General features: G+C 43.0%; 1 protein-coding gene across 1 annotated transcript in view; it reads left to right on the forward strand.

Moving 5' to 3' along the window:
* The window catches only part of PRKDC (protein kinase, DNA-activated, catalytic subunit), a 3158350-nt gene that overhangs the window by 152591 nt on the left and 2979087 nt on the right, over positions 1-26672 (forward strand). Inside the window, exons 13-14 of the mRNA XM_078687323.1 lie at positions 16279-16447; positions 19596-19639. Of these exons, the coding sequence (XP_078543449.1) occupies positions 16279-16447; positions 19596-19639 (213 nt within the window). The remainder of the gene's footprint in view (positions 1-16278; positions 16448-19595; positions 19640-26672) is intronic.

The following is a 26672-nucleotide window of genomic DNA, read 5'->3' on the forward strand; positions in this document are numbered from 1 at the left end:
ATCTGGGCTCAAATCCATCGTTTTTCCACTCCACACCACCCTGGGTTAGACAATGGCGATATGCAAATCAGCGCTGACCCTGTGCCCCATGGGAACAGTCCAGTCCGAACTACAAAAGCCATGTCCTTCCCAGAACGGAAACAAGCATCCGAGGACCGGCCCGGTTTCGAGGTAACACCTCTCATCAGCCCGGCTAGCTTCATTCCAGTGGTGTGGAGTGCCTGGGACTCACGTCTGAGCATCCCCAGTACACTTAGAGCAGTACCTGCAAACAAAACAATGATGGACAGAATGTGGATCAATGTCACACATTCACCCCAGTCCAAAGATCTGGGCCCAAATCCATCGTTTTTCCACTCCACCCTGGGTTAGACAGTGGCGATATGCAAATCAGCGCTGACCCTGTGCCCCATGGGAACAGTCCAGTCCGAACTACAAAAGCCATGTCCTTCCCAGAACGGAAACAAGCATCCGAGGACCGGCCCGGTTTCGAGGTAACACCTCTCATCAGCCCGGCTAGCTTGATTCCAGTGGTGTGGAGTGCCTGGGACTCACGTCTGAGCATCCCCAGTACACTTAGAGCGGTACCTGCAAACAAAACAATGATGGACAGAATGTGGATCAATGTCACACATTCACCCCTGTCCAAAGATCTGGGCCCAAATCCATCGTTTTTCCACTCCACACCACCCTGGGTTAGACAATGGCGATATGCAAATCAGCGCTGACCCTGTGCCCCATGGGAACAGTCCAGTCCGAACTACAAAAGCCATGTCCTTCCCAGAACGGAAACAACAACATCCGAGGACCGGCCCGGTTTCGAGGTAACACCTCTCATCAGCCCGGCTAGCTTGATTCCAGTGGTGTGGAGTGCCTGGGACTCACGTCTGAGCATCCCCAGTACACTTAGAGCGGTACCTGCAAACAAAACAATGATGGACAGAATGTGGATCAATGTCACACATTCACCCCAGTCCAAAGATCTGGGCCCAAATCCATCGTTTTTCCACTCCACACCACCCTGGGTTAGACAATGGCGATATGCAAATCAGCGCTGACCCTGTGCCCCATGGGAACAGTCCAGTCCGAACTACAAAAGCCATGTCCTTCCCAGAACGGAAACAACAACATCCGAGGACCGGCCCGGTTTCGAGGTAACACCTCATCAGCCCGGCTAGCTTGATTCCAGTGGTGTGGAGTGCCTGGGACTCACGTCTGAGCATCCCCAGTACACTTAGAGCGGTACCTGCAAACAAAACAATGATGGACAGAATGTGGATCAATGTCACACATTCACCCCAGTCCAAAGATCTGGGCCCAAATCCATCGTTTTTCCACTCCACACCACCCTGGGTTAGACAATGGCGATATGCAAATCAGCGCTGACCCTGTGCCCCATGGGAACAGTCCAGTCCGAACTACAAAAGCCATGTCCTTCCCAGAACGGAAACAAGCATCCGATGACCAGCCCGGTTTCGAGGTAACACCTCATCAGCCCGGCTAGCTTGATTCCAGTGGTGTGGAGTGCCTGGGACTCACGTCTGAGCATCCTCAGTACACTTAGAGCGGTACCTGCAAACAAAACAATGATGGACAGAATGTGGATCAATGTCACACATTCACCCCAGTCCAAAGATCTGGGCCCAAATCCATCGTTTTTCCACTCCACACCACCCTGGGTTAGACAATGGCGATATGCAAATCAGCGCTGACCCTGTGCCCCATGGGAACAGTCCAGTCCGAACTACAAAAGCCATGTCCTTCCCAGAACGGAAACAAGCATCCGAGGACCGGCCCGGTTTCGAGGTAACACCTCTCATCAGCCCGGCTAGCTTGATTCCAGTGGTGTGGAGTGGATGGATTTGGGCCCAGATCTTTGGACTGGGGTGAATGTGTGACATTGATCCACATTCTGTCCATCACTGTTGTGTTTGCAATTACCGCTCTAAGTGTACTGGGGATGCTCAGACGTGAGTCCCAGGCACTCCACACCACTGGAATCAAGCTAGCCGGGCTGATGAGAGGTGTTACCTCGAATCCGGTCCTCGGATGCTTGTTTCCGTTCTGGGAAGGACATGGCTTTTGTAGTTCGGACTGGACTGTTCCCATGGGGCACAGGGTCAGCGCTGATTTGCATATCGCCATTGTCTAACCCAGGGTGGTGTGGAGTGGAAAAACGATGGATTTGGGCCCAGATCTTTGGACTGGGGTGAATGTGTGACATTGATCCACATTCTGTCCATCACTGTTGTGTTTGCAATTGCCGCTCTAAGTGTACTGGGGATGCTCAGACGTGAGTCCCAGGCACTCCACACCACTGGAATCAAGCTAGCCGGGCTGATGAGAGGTGTTACCTCGAAACCGGGCCGGTCCTCGGATGCTTGTTTCCGTTCTGGGAAGGACATGGCTTTTGTAGTTCGGACTGGACTGTTCCCATGGGGCACAGGGTCAGCGCTGATTTGCATATCACCATTGTCTAACCCAGGGTGGTGTGGAGTGGAAAAACGATGGATTTGGGCCCAGATCTTTGGACTGGGGTGAATGTGTGACATTGATCCACATTCTGTCCATCACTGTTGTGTTTGCAATTACCGTGCTTTTGAGGGAGGCACAGGTTCTAGTAGAGGGTTAGTTCTGTACACAGGTTGTTACGGGCTACCATGAAACCAACAGCATGTTTGTTATGGGGGGGCCCCAGGGGCGTAGCTTCAGGAGGGGTGGGGCACCCTCAAATCAGTGCATTCTTGGCTTGTTAATTGGGTCTGGGGCCCTGAGTCGGGTCTGCTATCTGTCGGTTTTTCTCGCCATGAGCCAAGAATGACATGGCAAATGTAAAACAAGATAACCTGGAATTATTCCAACTTCCCTGCTTTTCCAAGTTGTGTTTGTTCCTATGCAAATATTTTATTTCACACAGCCTCCTTTTTCATTATTATCACATCTGAGAATGCTTTTGAATACTTAAGTTCAGTTTGTACGCTGTACAAGTACAGCGTATGTTTGATTTATTAGAACTAAAGTTGCTCCATTTATAATAAGAATCTAGGTCATTTTCAGGGTTTTCAAGACTTCTGACTTGTCTATTTTTTTGTTTAATTCGCTTTATTGCATTTTTCGTTTATTAGTCCAGTTGTACTAGCTAAAAGATAAAATGTTGTTACAATAATAACGGCAAGACAGGATACAATATACTGTTCCGTAGATAGGTTGCAAATTGAAGTAGTGTTTGAGGGAAACAGGGACCTACATATATGCCTCTAGTCATCAGTGGAATTGTTACTGCATACATAAGAATTACAATTCAATTGCAGGTATTCATGAATTACAGGAGATAACAGGCTGCAATGTAAGAAATAAAGTGTCTTTTCCTGAAACTAACTGTAGTAGTAGTAATAACTATCTAGGGCTCCGAACCCAAATCTTGCCTCCACGCAATCACTTGCATTTACAATCAGTTGTGAGGGCAGTAAAAGTATGTGAGTCTCGGTAGTTTAGTTAGATCCTGGAACATGATGCATGGCGCTAGGGCGTAGAGCCTCCTAGGCCTCCTCCTTTGAGAGGGGCTCACGGTGATCCACTTCCTACACCTCTTCCACCTCCACTGATGTATCTCCTGGGGTTTCAGAAGTACTATGAATGGCAGTCTGTAGGTCAGCTGTGATGTCCCAATTGGTCGTTCTGTGGTATTTACAAATTCCCAAATTATCCTCCTGCCCCTCTGCCTGAGCCCCAGCAAAAAGAGATTACGTCCAGGCCGTAAGGGACGGGGGTTCAGGCGATTACCGTCTGCGAGTGATGAGCCGTTTAGGCAAGAGGAGGCTCAAATAAAGAAAGCGGAATGTGGCTCTGCTTCTTGTCCCTACGATTGACATCCTCTAGGGGATGTGTGAGGGCAACATAAACAGCCCTGCTGACTGTCCCATTCCAACACTGGCCCAGGCACTCTCCACCTTCTGGGAGAGCCTCTCCCCTTCCTCCAAAGAACATTAGCCCTAATTTGCGTTTTGGATTCTTGATAAGAGCACAGGCTTTTGGATCTCCCAAACTAGCTCCTTGTCCCCCCATTCACCCCTTTCCCTTTCACAAGGGGTCTCCTGTTTGATACGTAAAATCATACGTAAAATCATGATGCTCTAATGAGCATGGACAGAGTTCTTCTCAATAACTCACCCAAGATTCAGTATAGAAATACCCCTTAGGTCAGGCAAAGGTCCTCTTACCCAGCAGCGCCAGTGCAGGGGCATAGTGGATTGTTGCTCTACTGACTTGTATCTTATTACAATGGTGGCATTGTAGTTGGGGGCGAGCCATGAATTTTTCTAAAAACTATCACTACTAATTAAAAAATATGTCTATACAGTGATATCTGATGCATTAAGTAGAAACACTTCCTTGTGTTAAACATACTTTTTTGAAGAGATTGTATAATTTTTTTACATTGTTTGTTTCACCGTATACATGCCAACCGTATTCATGACTCAGCTTGAGGGAAGCAGATTCATAGCTCAGCTCTCACTATTATGTTTCCTGCACACCATCCTTTAATTGTGACTCGAGCTTAATACGTGGGGCCATCAGTCACTTGATAAAATGATTTGTAAAAGGTGAGGACTAGAAACATGGAGCTGATTTGCAAACGCCACCATCAAGACTTCTCGTAGCAGAGATGAAGAAGGTTGCGTGCAGTGAAAATACATTTAAAATAAGTGATTCCAGGGTAGGGACCCCAAGCAGTTGTGTTGTATGTGATTGTAGTCATGAAATCCCAGGGAGTACTACCAGGCCCAGGTGGGACGGGCAGGAGTGGTGTAACTTCAGAAGGGTTTTTGGGGTTTGACTCCCCTCAAATGCATTCTTGGTTTGGTTGTTGGATCTGGGAGTCCTGAGTCTGTTCTACTGTGTCTGTCTTTCTCATTGTTCTCATTTAACAAACAGTTTTAACTTGTTCATTATTTTGTATCGGAATCTTAAATGTTATGTGACCAGTTTACCAAAAATAGTACATTTGCACCCACAGAAATACTCTGATAGGGTGCAAATTTACTACTTTATGGAATTCAGAAACTTTGCCGGTAGTAAGCTTGGAAAGCTGCTCCAGTTTTAAGTTTTCAGGCATACTGCTGGCAATCAAACACCCAAAAGGTGATTGAATGAATACTTGCAAATAGTCTAACCAGTGGCAATTGCTTAGGGTACCTTTCCTACCCATCGTTTGTTGTCCTCTGTATCTCTATAGACAGATGCCCACCTAATGCAAATCAGTACTGACCCTTCTCCCGAACCTGGATTGTCTTACTCCTCTAATGTGCAAGCCCACTGCTTTTTTAAGTGGGAAATTTGAGATCTGCACCCACCGGATGTCACGGACTAAGCCACACCCCTGCTGGTGCCTCTCTCCTATGATGCAAAGGTAGTTCTATAGCCGAACACCAAACATTTGCCTTGGGTGGCAAAACCCTTTCTTCCAAGGAAGCCTTTCAATCCAGCTTGATTGCTTTTATTGCCAGGGTATCTGTTTCTCAAAAAACATGTAAAAGTGATCAGCCCATTAAAATCTGCTTTTGAGAAACATGTATGCCTCTCAGCAGACATCTTCAATTTACTGTCACTGAGTAAATAAAAGGTACTGCTAGTATTATGTACTAGCAGCCCGTCCCGACGTTGTCTGGGTATGAAATAGAATGTGTGTAATGTGTGTATTCAGATACGGTCATTCGCGTGTTCCCCCGCTTGAGGCCCAGCTGCAGCCCTTGTTCATGTTAGCAGGCGCATGTAATTAGTGTAGTGATCCGCCGCCTGAGCCCGGCTACAGCCCTGGCTGATGTTAGCAGGCGCGTGTAATTTGGTTTAATGTGATAGTTCAGTAACAGCGCGCATGAGAGGCTGCAGTAACTGTCCCAGCAGACACGCTCAGTCGCGTGTACCCCCGCTTGAGGGCCATCGGCGACTGTTTAACAATTAGAATTGTGTGAGTCTTGAATGATTGTTTCCCGCTGTTTTTTTTTTTATATGACCCACACCTACGCTCTTCGGCCCGAGTGCTTTTTAGACGCACCCAGGCCAAGCCATACACTGCGTTCGGCCCTTTCAGACGCACCCAGGCCAAGGCACACACTGCATTTGGCACCCCCAGTATGTGTGAGACAACGGGCAGTCCCCCAAGGGAGTCTTGCGAATGGTTTTTTACCACGCTTCGAGGTGAACGCCTTTGTGACGCACACGGCCACTGCAGACGATCTGATTAATGTACGACCCAGATGGCATGAAGTGCGGAACGTAGCACACGCCCCCAGCGTTTGTCACACCCCCAGCGTGCCCCTTGATGCGGCGCAATTGCGTAATTGGCGCTTCACATGGCATGAAGGGCGGACACACGCCCACAGCGTTTGTCACGGCCCCTGCGTGTAACGCCCACAGCGTTTGTCATGGCTCCAGCGTGTCACGCCCCCAGCATGCCCCTTGATGCGGCGCAATTACGACTCACATGGCATGAAGGGGGAACATACCACATACCCCCAGTGTTTGTCACGCCCCCAGCACATGCCCACAGCAGAACGCAGACACGCCCACAAGGGACTACTTTGCTGGCACGGTTCTTTTACCTTTTAAATGTATATGGTGGCCGTCTGCATAGCCTATGTCCTTCTGCTGCAACTGCCCTTTCCAACGCTGTATTGGGTGTTGTGATTGGTGATGTGGTTACTGAGATTACCCGCCTCAAAGGTTTGGGCTCTTTCTTTATAATATTAGTATGGATTTAAGGTCCTTTTTGTATGATGGAATGAGAGTTATTACCAAATGATTACTCAAAAATTAAATTAAGGCGGGGTTTATTTACTCAATGAGGGGAAATTGTTTAGTTTAACAGTACTAATCAGGGTAACTTTGTTTTAAAATGGTCTTTGAGTTCTAAGCTTAATTATTTTGTTAAGTGTAAACGGGATACTTGTGATTTATAGTAGGTGACAATGATATTGAATTTGTGTGTGTGTCTGGAAAGGGGGGGTGTGATGGGAATTGGGCAGCAAAAACATTTGAGCTGGCCATTGATTCAAATTGTTGGTCTCTCTGTTTCACCGCCCTCCATTAACCTGCCCCGACCTGCCACACACTGCTAGAAGTAGCAATTGTCCAGATAGGCTTAATTTGTAAAATATGAAGTGCAGGTGCTCAAATGTTTGTCAGAGACCACGCCTACGTTTCTCTGACCCCGCCCACTTCATCCACTGGCTCCACCCACTTATTATATTAGCTCCACCCACATTTTCAACTGGCACTGCTAAAAGTCAGAGGTAATATATATCTGGCTGATCCGAATTTCAGCAAGGGAGCCTTCCTCATAGTAAGGTTTTGATAGGAGGTTCCCTTGCCCTGTGAACATTTTGAAAAAGATTAACTCAAAAGTGCATTTAAAGCACAATTTTGGACTAAATTAGCTAAAATCACTAATGCATTGAAAAGGGACAATTTCAGTGCAGTATGTGCTGATTTGGTGAAAGGACAATACTGGGGTAGGGTATGCCATTTTTAACTTAGCACCTGTGCAGACTTATTTATCACATTAAAGTTACACATTTGAAAACGTAAACTTCAATGTAATGACATTTGGGAGTGAGAAACAAAGTCCTAAAATACTCTAGATAATTTGGACTACAGTTTAGTTGCAGGCTACACTAGAGAAATATTTTGTCTCTCGGAGCAAAATACAGTACATTTTCACCAAAACCGTGGTGTCCTAAAAATTAAAAACATTGCTCAAAGTTGTTGAACAATCACCGACATGTAACGCCCTGTTTGGGAGCATTATGTAGCGGAGTACCCAGTTTCTTACATTAATTTAGTTTAATAGCGCCTCTCATACCAGTTTAAGGTGTCAGAGCACTTTGCATCATTCACACATTGCATAAATACAATCCTATGTGTGTAACTCAGTATAGAGGGAATGTTACATCAGACAGGACTACAAGGTATAGGAGTCACATGTCATACATGATTGTCATTGTAGGCACTATAGTTTAGGAGTTCAAAGTCTGAAAAAGCGCAAATGCAGAATTCAAAACATACCAGCATTGTTAGGGGTTCTGTTCAATAAGAAGTGATTTCTACCCACATTGGACCCTTTTTGCAAGATTAGGATCATGAAAGATTAGCTGAAAAAAAACATATAGCTGTAAATATATAACTTGCCGTTTGCATGCAGGTCTATGATGACTGACAGACTAGTTAATAGCTTGCTGTTCTATGGTAGCATTTTAACTTACAAGCTGCAAGTAACAAAAGGATCTTTCCGACAGAAGCGGTAACCCCTTATTAGGCAATTCTGGCTCTGAGTCCACTAACTCTCTCTTGTAAAAGGCACCTGTATTGACAGGACTGGAGGAGGTCATGGGGGTTATTAGCACCAAAATCGCTTAAACTGAAAGGACACTTTCTCTCAATTCTAGTGTGTCCCTCCCTCCCTAGTTGATGACTACACCTTGCAATATAACAGCGCTATCGCCACCATTGTTCCTGCCTTCAGTGTGTACTTGGTTTGTGTGTCTCTCTCACCTCACGCCATATCCATTGCTTCAGAAAACCCCAGCCCTGCTTTGCAAATGTTAATGATTGTGTAAGAACATTTGCGCACGCTGCTTGCCTGGCACAGCCCCAACCCCCACTGACAGATTTTATGAGCGTGCCCGGCCTGCCCTGAAAACGAAACTGAATCCTGCCCTGGGCCTGCATCCTGTAGTACTGATTCCAGGCAGTCCGGCCCGCAACTGCGCAACAAATAGCCAGTGCACAGACACTGCTGGCAACAAAACATGATCGTGCACATGGTGATGATCAAACTAGGGCATCAGAAACACAGGGACAACATTTAAGCAGTGACGTGACCATGATGAACATAAAAAAGTAAATCTGTTATCTGTAGGCCTCACCTGCGCAGATTTATTAGTTAATTCGTGATATGTCTGCAGTGCCGGCCTACGCCGCCTATCCCAGGCCCCAATCATCATGTGATAATAATGATAGATAAAAAACTAAGATAACCTATCAACAATGATCATTTTTAAAAACGTAATCCTGCGCCTGCCTGCGGCCCCCGCCGCCCCCAGGCCCTGCCAGCTGCCCTGCCCTCAGTGCCCTGCCTCGCCTCACCTGCCTGCGCAGCCCAAGGGGTTAGTTGACAGCTACGGTACTTTTATTGATTTGTGGGCGCCGCACTGATAACTTTTAAATCATAAATAGTCTGAATATTATTCCAAGGTTCTCCACGGCCTCGTGTCTTTTTATCATCACACGTTTAGTCGATCCTGGATTTGTGGACAGAAAAAGCACCTTGCCTGGTGAATTATTATAAACCACATTTACTTGGCTATGGACCAAGTCAAAAAACTGCAACGTGTATTTTTTGTCTAAAAAGCCAGGACTGGGACGGGTGCTGCGCGTGATACGGTTCCTTTGCAGCCACTTTAGGCCATAATATGATCCCGCCGGCCTGCCAGTCCTCGGTTAAAACAGGTGGTGTGAGGGGTGGCGCCATGTTCCTGCTCGAAGGCACGTACCATTAATGAGCCTGGGTGCCACAGCCGTGTTCAACTTCTTAGATACCAATCTCGAGGCCCCTGCGGCTCAGAGGGCAGGCCTTTTAATTTATAGGACAGGGTGGGGCTGGGCACCACAGTGCTGCATCCCTTTCATATTCGTAGTGTAAACACTGCTCCGAGAGAGGGGGCGTCGAGGCACTGAGTGAGACCCTCGAGCCGCCCCTTCCTTCCCGCCTCTCCCCAGAGGCTAGCCCAGCTCTTGGGTACCGTGAGCTGAATAGAGTGAACGTCTGCTTCCCCAGGGGGGTAAACGTCCGTGTTTTTTTTAAGGGTCCCCTCCCCGGGTACTAATTTACAATGTACATACCTATTCACAAGAATCGATCAGCAATTGCCTGCAGGTGAGACTGGAGTAGCTCATGATGATAATTTCGGCCACCGCCGGAGCCGACCTACCCCCAGGCCATCTTGTCCAGGCGGCAGCGCTGCTGGTAGACCAATCAGGATGGTTTTGACCACCAGACACAGTAAATTAATCAGTAACGCCCTGCCTCGCTCACGCCTCGCCCTCGGCCTCACCTGCAGTCTGAGCGCTCCCAAGTCCCAACTCCGACCGAGTCCAGCAACTTTGAAAGGCGGCCGGCAGAATAACTCCTAGATACTCGGCGAGGTGCGGGTATGCTGGGGCGGGCAGAGAAAATGCGCGTGCATGCAATCTGCGCACGCGTCACTTCCTCTGGCGCGCATAGCCCCAACCCCCGCAGCAAAGCCCTGCCTGGCCCCTGCAACAACACAAACAGTGTCCCGCCCACTGGGGCCCTGATCCGCGCCGAGGCCGGGAAATCTTGACTTGGAGAGAGAGAGTAGAGGAAGGAAATGGGAGCAGGCACGTGACGTCACCACCGACAGCAGTAAGTACTGCATGCATCATCTACGACGTCGGACCTGGTCAGTGAGTCAGTCAACAAGTTTGGCACGGTGCACGGCGGTGCACCACAACACTGACAGCACTCTCTGTGTGTGCCAGTCACCGGTGACACACACGCACGAGTCCCGACTTTAAAAAATCAAAATCTAAGGCAGGAGCACAGGTGCACTTAATGCCGCGTGATAGACCCGGCCCCCATAATTAAGTGCCGGTGCTGAGCACCGGCAAGCTCCGGCTCAACTTAAGCCCCGGCCGCCCGCTATCAGCAGGTTCGGTACTAAACATAGGAGTTTGATTACTTGATCCATAAGGGTAGAACACACTGATCTATGCTAATGCAGAGATGGCAAGATACGCATGACACACATTAATGAGAACAAGAAGAATACCCACCATGTCAGGCAGAGGGCTTGGGCTAAGTGTTAGAAAAGTCAGTCCCCCCCCCCCCCGTCTACATGCACTGCTGCCTACATTGTGCTGGCTGTGTAGATTTCAGATTGGGCAGTGATATGGATCTGAACCCCAGTGTTGAAAATCTACCCTTTCTGCCAGATCACCGGAGATGTTTTTTTAAATTTTGTTAAACCCTATTTAAAAAAAAAATAATTTATTAAATCAAACTTTGCCTTGACAATCATGGCAATTATTAGACAGCCATTCCAAATCCGTACAATTATACATATTTGATTATACAGTTCTTGTCTTGACAGAAGTACATTATGTTCCGATTTCCAGTTGCATCATTTCTCGTGGCTAATTCTATCCCCCTCACCCTTCTTCCTCGTCGTCTGAACTATCTACATTAGGCTCCGGCAATGGTTCACATATCTCTCCGCGGAATGCATTCCAGGTTGCCCAGATTTTGTTCCATTTGCGCGAGTTCCCCCTAGTTGCGTACACTGTGCGTTCTGTGATCATTGCTAGATCCATGTGCCTACACCATGTGTTAAAGCCTATTTTTGCTGGTTGCAGATTTTTTTGCCCTTGCTAACCAGTGTTAAAAGGCTTGTGTTCCACCTTTCAGCATGGTACAATTCATATACAGCCGATTGGCACATTCAACTTACCTATAAGTCCCTAGTATTTGGTACTAATGTATAAGCTGGACCTATACGTTAAATGTCACTAGTGGACCTCGGCTCCTATTCTGCCATCCACCACAGTGACAATGTAAACATGATTGCAGGTCTGCTACCACTAGCCTGGATGTGAAGGTTCTCACTGCATATTCCACCTGTCAAAATAGCTCCCTTTGACAGGCTTAAACCTTCCTTTTAAATATTAATTAGTCACCCTTAAGTAGTCCTTGTGGCCCTTGAGGCAGGGCACATGGTATTCAAAAGTAGGAAATGTAGAAGTTTAGTGCTAGATAAGCCCTTACAGTGACGAGCTCCTCGGAGCTATTTTCATTGTAGCAAGGTTGGGTGTTCCATAGAAAAGTTCTGGGATGCAATGTTAAATCCTAATAATGTATCTTAGGAATGGGACTAGCAAGGAAAATATTTAAACAACTATTTAAATAGTTATTAAAAATCCAATTCAGTTGTGAATTCATATTTTTTTCGAGATATTACGGAAAAGTCACCTTTAGAAAGTTAACTTGGCCCTTCCCGAATACACTTTTGAAACTAAATCTGCCATTTGCTCTCCACCTTCTGCTAGCCTGTAATTAACATTTGAATAGTCGTGAATGAGGTGTGAACTTGCTCCCAGGATCAAACAGTAGTCTGATTTGAATGGGCAGAGATGACTGTAATATCTACCGTACCTGTGTCATATAGAATCCGATTAAGTCATACTGGTCTGAGGCTTTCATGTTGTACAGTTGGAATCCAGCTGTGTAAGTCAAAGGCTAGTAGTAGAAGTCCTGATTAAACATACTTATTGGCCTGAAATGAAATTAAGTACTGATGTACGGTCTTACTTTGAGATTAGAGATGAATTATCTATTCATGACAACCTAATTTTCGGAGGCAGCCACCTTGTAGTTCCCAAAAATCTTAGAGGAAGAATTGTTGATGTTGTCCATGAGGACATTTGGATATATGTAAAACTAATGAACGCATATGTGAAGATTTTTGGTGGCCTGGGCTAGATGTACAGGTAGAGCCGACTGTAAGAGCATATGGTGAATGCGAAAAGTGGTAGGACAGGCACCTCCCCTGGAGTGTAGATAGATACCTGATGGCCAAAGGGACTGCTGAGGGTAGAAATAGCCACACATTACCATTTGGTAATAGCTGATTTATTCTCTAGGTGGCCTGAGGTATACTGTGTTAGGGATAACACTTCTGCTTCTGTAATCAAGTGTTTGGAGAATATATTTCGAAGGGAGGGTTTCCCCAAACTGGTGCCAATGGAAACTGGGGTACATTTCTGCGCCATATAATTTGAAGATTTCTGCATGTGGTATTGGTCATAAACAATGCTTTTTGTACCATCCAGAGACCAATGGGGTGGTGGAACATTTAAATAGAACCCTGAGAGATGGACTACAGTTGGCCAAAGTTAGTAAGCTGGACTATTATAAAGTTCTACAAGAACGTTTGATAGCATAGTGATTGTCCCCTTACTCTATAACATGAAAACCCCTTTTTTTTACCTGTTTCCGAGTGGAAGCCAACATTGTAAGTTGACTTCAGGATGGATGTCCTGGAGAAAAGGATGGGTCAAAGTATCAGTTGAGAATGAGTGGAGATCTAAGGAATCAGGAAAAAATTACAATAGGAAAAGGTTGTTTACTGTAAAGATAAAAAAAAGTTGTGAACAGAATTGGGGCTGTAGTTGGTGATTTTGTAAAAAAGAAAAAAAAACACCAGTTGTGACCAAGGAGTGGTATAAAGAACTAAGAGAAAACGTGAAATTTGTAAGAATGCAGTTGAAACTAGGGATGGCTGAATTTGGAATCTAAACGGGGTCCCCATCTGCAATAGTAATCCGACTGACAAGAAAATGCATGACAGGTCTGCTGGTGTGTTTCATATGACACTTTGGGCACACTTCAAAGAAACCTCCCGTGTCACAGGCAAATGTGAGCTGACACTTGCGCAGGGCCCTTCTTTTGACTCCTCCAGCCAGTCAGGCCCCAATCACAGTGGGCCGCTTTTAGACATTACAAGTTCACAGCCTGTTTGACAGGTCTGCTGAGCTTATTTAAAAATATTGGGAAGCAGTTCAAAGGGTGAAGGCAAGATGTCAGAACAATTCCTGTATATCCAATGTCTGGTTGCTGAAAACTCAGCTTTGTTCTACCAGACTTCTATCTCTTAGGTTGTTATGGGTAGAGGGAATGCAACAAACTAGAGTATTGTGTTAGCTATGGGAGAACACTAGGATGAATTTAGTACACTACCCACACACACCCCATTCCTCAAAGTATAAGTTTAGTGTGGCTGAAGACTAAGGCCATCTTGAAAATACCCTAAATGGGTAGGGTTAGCCCCCTGGAAACTTTACTCTATTGGTTAGGGCGTCCCCAGGGGTCGTTCTAACCACTAGCTCAGGCCAGGCATAAATGTGATATCCAGGCACCCACTTCACAAAGCTTCTGAGGCCTTACAAGAGCTAAGAAAACTGGATCTGCTCTTCCTCTTTAACCAGGACAAAGACGTGGACTCCAAGGGGCCTGACCTCGTGCTAGAGCTGCAGGGAAACTACAAGCTACAAGACACATTTTCCTGAGCTGCCCAGCTGCTTGTGAGTCTTTAAGTGCATCCCCTGAGGTCCTGGGGGCTTTAGAAGTGTATTCCTGTGATGAATTGAGACTTAAAGGACTAAAGTTAAAAGGCAACAGTTTTCACCATGACCAGCCTAATTAGTGTATCCAACCTGCGATTCCTCACGTCCAGTGTCAAAATGCGCACTTTTTGCATCTTGGTGCTATTCCTATTTAAAACGTTAAAAATTCCTATCTCTGCTTCCCCATATGGGAGTTTTGTAATTTTGGTGTCATTCAGTTTATTAAATGTTACTCTTTTTTTCTAAATCATGTTGAGATTTTTACTGTTTTGCATTTCGATTTTATCATAGTGTTATTACAGCTTAAATACATTTCTCGTAAGTTAAGCTTGTCTGCTCCCAGCTACCACAGGTTTGAGCTTGGGTTTATTAAGAGTTTTGAGCAGTTAACCATGAGTAGGATTGTGAATATTACTTGAGGTGGGTACTTACCCCCCCCCAACTAATAATCCAATTTTTTGCAACCAGGAAGGGAATTTGCTGCCTGAATAGGTCTTCTTTTAGCTGTCACAGTGCAGACTGCGATGCATGGTAGGACGTTTGCAGACATGAATGCCATTGTTTTCATGTATATGAAAGTGAGCAAACGTGTGTGTGTGTTTTTTTTCTTGCATGGTAGGACATTTGCAGACATAAATTCCATTGTTTTCTTGTATATGAAAGTGAGCAAGTGTGTGTGCTTTTCTTTTTTTAATCGTTTGCAATCCATTGTCTGTAGAAGTAAGTGGCGGGTCTACCCAAGCCCCAAATACCCTGGATTTCCTAGCCTGCTCTCTTGAAAATATATTTTATAGGGTTCGCTGGGTTCCAGGAATTTACGAGCATGAATATTGCAGCCTTCTGTCATTGGAAAAGTCAACATTTTTGTAGCTTTACTGACGCTATTGACATACTTGTGGTTTTGGGTTTTTCCATTTCATACGTTAGGCGCTAAACGCACACATGGGCAATATCTTTATTGGCGGAAGTGTGGAACTGTGCAATGTTAGGACATCTTCTGTTATATACTGTTTTTTCCCCCAAGTTATTTGTCCATCTTTTGCAAGTCGGTATCCACAAAAATGCATTTTAAGAACACCAGGAAATGGGGGAAATCCAGAGTTCAAAGTGGTGTTAATGATACTTACCAATAAGCTCAGATTCTTGGGTACACTTTAAAAAAAAATGCTTGCCTTTAATTCATTTCCAATTTTTGTGCATTTTATTTTTCATTGTCAAGTTGAGCCTAGTTTTTACAGAATAAAAATCATTGTAAATCACGGCTCAGTTGTTGGTTTTGGGTATCATTGGATTTTGTACAAGTTACAAGTGCTGTACGTTTCTGCTAATGGAAAGGTCAGGTGAATTTAAAGTTTTATAACTTTACTCAAAAAAAATAATACATCTACGCCATTTTTCCCTATATGCATCCAATACTTTCTGAACTCAGTAATTGGTTTCTTTGAGAAAACCTTGACAGATCTACACGAATGATTGCTTTTAGGACTACTATTTTTTTTCTCATTTTTAGAAACTGATATCTTTCTGGTTCACATATGATTTTCCTACCTGTCCTCCCCCTCATGTTGCAAGTAGTAACAATCCACAAAAATAAGAAAAACTGACAGCCATTTACAATGGTCCTAAAGCAGTGGTGCAAAAACGTTTCCTTTCTGCCTGTTTCAGAGGGCTAGGGAGAGGGTGATATTAGCATAGCAACTCTTAGGTTGATGCTTTTTCTAGGAAGAAAGCAAACATTATGGCACACCACGTTTCCCCATTTAAGGCATGATGATGCGTAATATGGAAAAAAGGTTGGCCTAGGTAATATTGGTAAAATGTAATTGTACTGTATACGTGTACCATCGGCAGAGTCCGAGTTGCCACTGTTTAAAGTAACAACTTTGTTTTTGTGTTAAAAAATGTATTTGCCAAGAGTTTTGCAAAACATTTCTACTTAAAATTATCCTCATGCAAAAAAAAAAAGGGTTGAAAAATAATGAAACTTTATGCAAATGAGGGAAATAACTAGCAAATAAATGATGACTGTTACTTGATAATCGTTTGGGCGCATTCCAAATCCTTTCCTTTCCATTTCAGATCCCTGAAGTGTATACTCCGGTTCTTGAACGCCTGCTGGTTGTACAGATTGATAGTTTCTCACAATATAGCCCAAAAATGCAGTCACTTTGTTGCAGAGCGATTATCAAGGTTTTTCTAGCAATGGCAGGGAAGGGGCCGGTTCTATGGAGTTTCATCAGTACTGTCGGTGAGTATCAGGAATTAATAACCGTTTTGGTTGGGAAAGGTGTCTTGAATTGTTAGCTCTTTCAGCAAGTTTGAAACCATTGATAAAGTCGGAAACATAAACCCAAAAAAGTGTTTCCATTTTTTGCTAGTTATAATTTGATTGAAAGCAAGAATTTTGGCATTGAAATTTTTTCAGGTATACATGTAATATTTATTGATATATAGACATCGACCACATTCATTAAGCAGGTCATATAAAATCTTTATTTGCACGATGAGATGATAATGTGGCACAGCTCAGGACATAATAGCCCCTAGGATATTGCAAGTGTCTCCCATAGAATAGTATGCATTATTAATTTCACTGTTATGGAAGTGCAAAATGTAACCTAAAAGGTTCCCATATGTACACTTAATGTTCTCTGTTAATGGGATTGACACATAGTCCTTATGGATTCAACGGAGATGCTTAACAGTTAGGCCACCATTTATTATGTTTGGTAACACGAAGCTTTAGCTTGTGGATGATGCTTTCAGCCTTTAATGTTAATGTTTTTTTCAGGTTTTGACTTTGGCTTTCATGTTTTCTTTTCATGATTTGCCATTGGTTAGAAGGACTGACCATCAAGGCAGTGGCATGTCGTGGATGTTTAGTTTCTCATTTATAATCCCATTAGATTTTGTTGATGAGGCATCAAGTAGTTCTTTTGTTAAGTGCAGATGAGACTTGACATCTAGCTTGTAATTTAGAGCCAGTTTGAGTTCTTTAATATGTTTACTTTGCTATGGCAATGTCATTTTAATTTCTGAATGATGGCTTTTTGGTCGGAGAATGCATACTATTTAGATGCTTTATTCTGCCGTAAGGTTTGTGCTGTTTACCAATAGTCTAATGGCACCTCATTGATTTACTTTACTGTTATAGTAACATGTTGGATTTACAGTTTTTCTGTTCACAAAGTAAAGATGTACAGGCACACAGGCTTCCTTAAAGATCCAATGAAAATATCTGCCCATTCTTCAAAGTATCTTTTATGCAATATTTGCTGTGTATGTCTTTTATATTCACAACTTGAGGGTACACCTTAACTCTGCTAATGCAGTCTGCTCAGCAGAGGAGCCTATTATCATTTTTAGGGAAAAGAATATACACACAATTTTATTAATGAATCATTTTTCTAATTCTCATGTGGTGATTTTTGCTATATTTCATGCGGTGAATTGTAAACAACGAGCATTAACTATTAACATCCTCAAATATAATTAAACATATCTTCTCTAAATATCAGTGTATTATTTTTATTTATAATAATATTTGTGTTTCTTCTTAACAATGCTGTGATTTCTTAGTAAGAGATGCATAAGTTGCTTATATCTGGCTAACTTTAAATATCGGACAAAACAATTAGTTTGTATCCTGATCTTGAATATGTTACATATTCATTAAAAAAATTAATCTACAGGAAGTGGCCCAAACATTGTAAACAATTCCATAAATAATGCAACATTTCTGTCCATACTGCAAACGTGAAGGATATACAGTTTTGAAAAAACCTATTATTGTACTTCTTGAAATATAAATCTGGGAACATGTTTGATGTCTTACAGGTGCTATCCTTAAGGAATGTTTACTATGGTACAAGCATTAAAATCTTAACTGTTAGTGCTCTCAACTGCTGATTACTAAAAACAATATTTGGACACAGTTGTTTAAATTAGGCACTTTTTTCTTCTTTTGGTAGATGCTTACCCAAAACGATGCTGCTTAAACAGACATTTGCAAACAGATTAAATATGCCAGTAATTACTCTTCATACTCTTATGAAGACTCTTTCGTAATTCGAGAGCAACTTTCTACATGGTTCATTGCAGTGCTCACATGCTTGAGTTCATATGCCAAAGCAAGACAATGGCATCATATTACATTTAAGTTGCTGTAAATAATCTTGTCTTTCATTCTTTATTTACTTTAAAGACTAGCGTGTATCTTGCTTTTCTTTAAGACTGAAGGCAACCCTCTATTGGAAGAATTATTTAGGTTCCTTCAATTAGAAATACGCATTCAAGCGCTGTAACAGAAGCATTTTTCCATTCTCCGGGAGGGTGGAGCCCCATTAATTGAAGATATCTTACTAGCCCGTTGTGAGCCCTGAGCATCATTTGTGGTTCCTTTTTCTAATGTTAGATTGGGCATGTTAATGGTTCCAAAAGAGGGGGATCCTTCGGCCATCGCCTGTTCGTTCATTTTTATATTTACAATAATAATTTACAAGTAGATGTATATATTTCTTTTTCGTCAGAAGCAGCTCCCTCCAGTATGGATTATTATATTAAGAACTGTGAAAATTTAGAAGGTTCAGTAGTCCTGTCTGTGTAAGGGTAAAGATTGTTGCCTGGGACTAAAGCATCTGTGTTTCAGTAGTGAACACCAGGTGGCTGCATGATAAAGCTGCTGCATGCTGCCTTGTTTTCTGGGGGGTTTTAATTTAAGCGAAAGGCTGCCAAAATGATGTGAAAATCATGTGAGGGAACAAGAGAAGGTCTGGAGCATAGCTGATAGCTTCTTCAACCAAATAAAAAGGGACTCTTTGGTAGAAATTTTGGCCTCACCAGTTTGCTCTATCTACTAGGATTTGTTTTGTAAATTAGTTTAGGTATAGAGTTGTTTTTTCCACGGTCCTACTCAGTTTTTATCTTTCAGATATCTTAGTTTGTTCTACTTGACTTTCACTTGAATTTGCAGCTGCCATTCAGTTTTTCAGTCTTTGTAGAAACTTAGGGTAAATTGTGTTTGTGTCCTTGGCTTATTTTGTAAGCATGAATGTGTCTTCCATGTTTTTCATGGAGTCCTTGCATAGCTGAAGTGGAGCATTTACTTATTTTTAACATTACTATCACTCATGGTGTTTGACACCAGAACACACGTGCATGCCATATCTGAAATACATTCTGTAGATCTTTCCTCTTCCTTGCACCAATGTACAGAGGGATGTGCTGCACAGCAGTGGACTGCTTGCTGGACTGACCTATATATTTATCTGGAAACCTAAACATGAAGTTATTTGTAAAAAGACAAATGCCAATTTCACCTTTTCCATTTAGATTGTTAAAATTGCAAATGCATAATTGGCCCTTCTGCTAAAAATGCTTTTATTGTTTTGTTTCAGTGCATCAAGGTTTGATCCGAGTCTGCTCCAAGCCTATTAGTCCGGTAAGAAAAACAAAGTTGTTGGTAATAGGCAGTGCCACTGGAATTATGCAGCCTAAAGTAACAAATGATGTGGCAGGTTTGACTAAATTATGTGCGAAAAAGGCAAATGATGGGGCATAGCGCGGCCCATTCTGTTAAATAATTATTACACTATTTTTCCATTTTAACACATTGATACTTCATGGCCAAAAGTTTCACCCATTCGTATCAGTTTAACACCTGAGCACAACTAAAAAGGAAACAAGTTTACTTTTGCGGGGTTGCCACTGCTGCACCTTGTGTGGGTTTTTGGTAACTTCTATCTGATCTAATTGAGCTGGAACACTTTCTTTTTCTGAAATCTGAAAATTGTGGAGAAGATGGCGGACTGTGTGGCAAGTGCAATACATCATAATTATGCTGGAAACAGAGCAGCTGCAGAATAGATAGATTTCCTGTCAGTGATTTAAATGATATTTTGCCAGAAGTATTCTTATATTTATAAATACTTATTTTCCCTTCTGAAATAAGAATCTCGCGTTTGGGAAAAACCTTTATCCTTATCGAATTAAGAAAGGCCCGAAGGATAGTTCTCCATTGTGACTTTACCCAGGGACATCTTAATTGTTTTGCGGGCCCTGGGCCAAACATATTTGGGGGCCCCTGTGCGGAACAGCTTTGAATTTATGATCCAGTTTCAGCATTTTCATTCCCTCTACTGACAGTGAATAGGCACACTTGTCCAAATTCTAAATGTGTTTACACCTAATATTCATAGATAGTGATGTTTTCAATTTTGTAACCCATCAGCTCACTAATTATTGCAAATAATCTTTGCTACACCCTCTCATTTCGCATTTGTGCACTCCTGTTTTGGTCTAAAAGTAACTTTGTTGATGGATGTTGCATGAAACACAAACACAACATTTCTCTGCAAACTGACTATGGTATACTCTCAAACAACCCACATTATAAGTAAATGAAAGGAAAAAGGGATTTAAAATCTATTTTAAATGATTCGAGGTCATCAGGGCAAGACTCTCTGCAGAACAGAAGGGGCGATATCAGCCCACCCCCCTGAAAGGCAGGGGCCCTGAGCCAGAGCCCACTTTGCCCATGCCTTAAAACGTCTCTGACTTTACCACCGATTTGGTTTTATCATGGTTTCATGTGATACACGTATTTAATTAAGATACCAAGTAGGGTCTGTATTTCCTCCTGTCCGTGTTCAACATAGGCAACAGTGTTAACAGGAAAGTAGGCTTTCTGGGAGAGCATAGCTGCCAATGTTTCAGATTATGTGTGACATTTTCACAATTTCAGTATAATTATGAGTGACATTCAACGACTATGAGTGACACTTTCTCGCTAGCAAAATTCAAGCAAAGAAGATGAGGGAAACATATAAATATCAGAAATTACACCTATTTGAGCAAAGAGAAACGCTAAAAAGATCTTAAACCTGCTGCAAAGCACCAGCAATGGCAGGGCACTCATGGCTACCACGTTTTCATATTGCTTATGTGCGACATGTACTTATGAATGACATTCTGCTGAGATGAGTGACACTTTTCTGCCAGTAAAACTAGTCCCAATAAAATCTAAATATCCCAAATTAAGCAATGATAAAAACCTATTTGAAGTAGCTCGATCCATCCCAGTGCATCCTAACTCCATTGACAGCATCAGAAACAGCTAGCCTAACCCTACACAATTCCAGCAGGTCTACCCCTGCTTAACACACTCTGACCCTTTACATCCTTCAGAGTCAGCCCATCCAGTTTAAAGCTATTCTAAACACATTCACTAAAACCACTGTGGCACTGCCAGGTCCATTCTAGCCCCATTAACCCCCCACAGAACCAGCCTGGTCCGGTCTATTCCCATTCCCAGTGTGAACATTCCAGCCCTGCGCAGTTCTGTTCAAACGCCATAAATATTCACATAACCCATCTAATTAAAGCCATTCTAGCTGCATGTACATCCACCAGAACCAGTCAATAGGGTTGCCAACTGGGTGTTCTCTTATTGGCCTGACCATTATATTAATGTCCCAGCATTAAAATATTAACTCCATTAAAGCTTGTATTTTTCCCTTCATATACGCACACATGTAAAACTCAAAGCATTTGAGTAAAGCGTTTTAAAATGTGTTCCATAGTTTGTTAATGGTCCGTGGCTGATAAAGTAAACACATTTGGCAAAGCAGTGTTAAAACTGAATATGAACAATTTTGTATAAACCCCAGTTATCATGTGTGGATCTTCGAAGAATTTTACATCATCATTTCCTGGGAAAGGTGGCGAGGCTACTGGCCTATCCCTCTCCTTCTTGACCCATTCACAGTACATCTCACCAGTGACAAGTACTGCCCCTGTAATTTACTGCCAGGATGAGAGCCAGGGTGTCTTCGTGGGGCGGGGCTGAGGGCAACAGGCGGTACTGTGCAGTGATGACTATTTATTTATTTTATTTGATAAAGTTTTATATAGCGAGAACAAGATCCTGAGGGATATCAGAGCGCTTTACACAAGGATGAAAGGGAGAATTAAACTCAAGTAACCATATCAAGTAAAAATACCAAACAATTGTAGTCACAATAATCGCAGACAAAGGGAACAGAGCATAACCTGCTTTGTTTCGGCCTTAGGGTGATCCCTCGGCTGCTGCAGGTTCTGAGGCCTTGGGCTGGCAGCACTTTTAAACGCCTCTTTTCATACGGCCAGCAATGACATTCAAGGACAATCGTGCAGGAATGGAGAGAGGACAGAGGATGGTGCTGTCGAATTGCTCAGCAAGCTCACAACATGCAATGCTCTAATCGTGCCCAATAGACGGCAGCCCCGCCAGTCAGCACCTATGGGCCCGGGAATGCTTATATTCATGTGGCTGCAGCCTGCATGTAACGAAGCGGGGGAAAGGGCCTTCCATGATGCATCTATAAACAAAGCTTGCTGAAGGCAGCAGCAGTCAAGTGTTATAGGCCCTGCCTTTTCTGAGGTAGTTGCAGAGTTGGGGATCAGTGCATCACAGTCTAAAAGCACACATAGGAGGAGGCCTCAAGTTGTGAGCCAGCGTCCAAGCGCATTGTAACCAGGGCACAAGTCCTAAAAAAAGAAGTGGGGGTACATTGATGTCACAACAGGAAGTGACGTCACGAAAGGCGGCTTGCACCATCAGACTCATTGCCTCCCTTTGTTCACCCCTTAGATGCGATTGCATCAGAGAAGCCAGCGTGTGAGCAGCGTTCTGAATGAACTCCGATCCCGCCCCAGAGAGGCCAAAGAGTGAATGTGTGGCTCCAGTTATCGAGCTTCCGGAAAAATAAGTGGGGGGGACGCCGTCCACCCGACGTGGTACCCCGACTCAAGCCCTGATTATAGCTCAGTAAAGGGCATCTTCGGCACCACTGCTGCAAAGTGCGCAAGAGCGTGAGTTCCTCCTAAACAGCCTTATTCATCAACGGGCCGTTTTGCGAGCCCCTAATATCGATTCATAGCGAATCGCTATTAAGGACTCGCAAAACGGTATTCATGTAGGAATTGCTAAATAAATAGCGATTCCTACACATTCCTTATTTGCGAGTAGCAAATTGCTAATCGCAAATAAGGAATAACTCCCCATTCATTCCTATGGGCCAAAAGGCCCATAGGAATGAATGGGGAGTATTCCTTATTTGCGATTAGCAATTTACTACTCGCAAATAAGATAGCGATTTAAAGGGTGCCAGGGGTGTCCAAAGGACACCCTGTAGCACCTCTTAAATGCAAATTGAAACTGGTGTTGCGCACACACATGTCCAGAGGACATGTGTGTGTGCAACATGCAACTTAGAAAAATGCTTTTAAAAGCATTTTTCTAAGTTTTTGCTATTTACCGAGAGGTCTGACCTCTCGGTAAATAGCGGCCCGAAATTGCGAATTAGCAATTTAAAAATGGTTGATGAATTGCATTTAAGGAATCTCAAATAGAGATTCCTTAAATGTAATTCCTCGCAATTTAGCGAATTAGCAATTACCGATTTTTGCATTTGGGATGATGAATCCCAAATGCAAAAATTGCGCTCGCAATGGGCCAGATTCTCAGAATCTGGCCTTTGCGAGCGCAATTCGGCTTGATGAATCAGGCTGTAAGTCCGCAGGTGGTTCAGAGAAGCAAAACTGCAAGCAGCAGAGACAGCAGCTTGTCTCTTTCGAAGTCATAGAGTACTGGGATACTTGGCTTAAGCTTCTGATCTCAGAAGCCCGTCCTGATCAGACTCTTTAACATCAGCAACCCAATCTACTCAGTAACACTTACTCTAAACTCTCAGCAAGCACCGTTGCGTTCGGGCCACCGGTCTGAGCAGTACCTGCGATCTCAGACTGCATTCATGACTGTGCCGACTCTCCCACAGTGGCTGCGCGGGTCTGAATGATCATATGTGGGCCGTGCGTTGTGAGCTCAGCAGCATCTGTGGGCTCCAGGCTGTGCAAAGTACAAACTGAACTCTGCTCGGGGCCCGGGCCCTAGCTGTTGATTAAAAAAATTAAGTCACAAGACTCGGTCTCACGTCACATCACTGACTTTAGCCACGGAGTGACTGAAACACATTGTAGCCAGCCTTTTCCAGAGACTGTTGCCTGAGGTGAGCCAGCCGCTAAGCCTGCCACAGCAACGTGCGCTATCAGCTAAAACCAAATTACCAGTCAGGAGTACTTAAGCAGTGCTATGACTGGAAAGCTGAGTAGTTGCTATAATGCGTGGCAATGCATATCAGCGTGGTGATGCGGACCACCCACTGAAATGCGTTAGTCTAACACCGGATGCACGGTACTTGGCAGGGCTGGATACTACTTTGCTTATTCCTGCAATTCCCGGTTTCGAGCTTCACTCTTCCTACCTCTTTCCATCACCTTGTTAAAACGCCTACATTTGCATCACGGTCTACCTTCCTCCTAGTTTTTGTTTCTCAACGAGGATGCCACAACAAGTAGTCACGTGATTTATTCATCCGATCATTTGATTACTGTTAGCGGAGTACTATGTCTGCTCCACAAAACTATATGGTAAGTATCCTTTCTCTACGCATTTTAGTTTCTTCCTTTTTAATAACAGCGTTTTTTTTTAATATATTTTTTTATTATTTTCTGGCAGAGGTAGTACATACAAGGATAAAACAAAAATGAGGAGACCATCACAGTGCTATACGGAGAAAAAGAAGAGAAAAAGAAAAGAAAAGGAGGAAAGCAAAAAAACAGCCATCATACAATTTAAATCCAGTTATCAATTGGCGACCATAATTTACGACCGAAGGTCTTCTTTTTAACACCTTTCAGTTTATACACTGCTTTATCCAATCTATAAACATTTAGCAACTTTCCCAACCATAGCTCGAAAGTTGGTGGTTCTACATCCAACCATCTGGAAGTAATACAGGCTCGATAAATCGACATTCCCACAAACATAAAATTTTCTTGATCTGTAGTTAGATTCCGAGGGGGGAAATAAACACCAAAAATAATAATAGTGGGATGGAGCGTGATCCCCACATGTAACAGATTAGTCAAGAACTTTTCAATCTTCGCTATATATGCAGCCAATTTGGAACATTTAAAAAACATATGAATTGAATCTGCAGCTAAGGTACCGCATCGGCTGCAATTAATACCTTTTTGAGCTTTCCATTTTAACAGTTTTGCAGGTGTATAATAGAGATCTAGAGTGGACATAAAATGTTGGCTCTTGAGAGAACTATTAATTAGTATCTTATTGCTCATCTCAAACACTTTAACCAGATCAATCCCTACAATGCCAAGCTTTCGCTGCCATTTCACGGTATGATGATCAAGATCATTCTGACGCCTATTGTTCATTAATTGGTAAATAATACCAATACGGCTATTTTTCCTAGAGCTTTCTAAGATATCAACAGATTCCATCATATCCGTAAATAAGACATTTTTTTTTTCCAGAAAACTACGAATCTGTAGGTATTTAAAAAAATCGTTCCTGGATAAACCAAATGTCTCTTGCAGTTTCGAAAAAGACATAAGGGACCCATTTTGATATAATTGTCCAAGTGAATAGATCTGTTTCGTATGCCACCGATAGATTACCATATCTTGAAAAATTACAGGTAATGACTTGTTATCGGACAAAGGTGTATAATAATTCAATTTTGAGATAATACGTAAAGTTTTATTCATTTGTCTCCAAATTAATAGTGCAGCTATGACCACCTTAAATTTTGTTTTTTTATAGTAGCTGGGTTCGATAACTTTAAGCAGACATTGCCGGGCATGAGTACCTAGAAGCATTTCAAAGATAGAGGGTGCGGTTGCTGGTTCCGATACATAATCATGAAAAAACAGAACTCGAAAAGTTTTCAAAGCAATGGCCCAATAATACATTCTAAAATTCGGAAGGCCTAAACCAGCACAGTCTAAAGGAAGAGTACACCATTTTATGGATCTTCTAGTGCGATGGTACCCCCACAGAAATCTAGAAACCATTCTATCTATTCTATTAAAAAGAGACAATGAAAAAAATAAGGGAATAGTACGAAAAAAATACAAAAATTTTGGAAAAATCATCATCTTAATAACATTAGTTCGTCCATATAATGACAGGTGTAAATTATTAAATCTTTCTAGCGTTCTGTTGGTGGATATAAGTAAAGAGTCTAAGTTTAATGCAACGATATCCTCAACCTTAGAAGATAAAGTGACACCAAGATAAGAACCGGTGGTATTTAATGGGATATCAGAAGGTCTACCCGTTTCCGAGTGTATAATCTGAGTTTTTGCAATGTTTAACTTATACCCAGAAATTTTCCCAAACTCACTGGCCAGATCAATTATTGTGGGTAACGCTGAAGAAACATTAGACGTGACAATAGCCACGTCATCTGCGTACGCTAAAACTTTGTGGTCAACTTCGAAGAGACGAATTGAAGGAATATTAGGTTCCAGAATAAGTCTGCACAGATATGGCTCTATATATAACGCAAATAAAAGCGGAGAACAGGGGCAGCCTTGTCTAGTCCCTCTAGTGATTGGAAAGGGTCTCGAAT

This window comes from Lissotriton helveticus, chromosome 4_1 (assembly GCF_964261635.1).
Source record: "Lissotriton helveticus chromosome 4_1, aLisHel1.1, whole genome shotgun sequence".
NCBI classification, from domain to species: domain Eukaryota; kingdom Metazoa; phylum Chordata; class Amphibia; order Caudata; family Salamandridae; genus Lissotriton; species Lissotriton helveticus.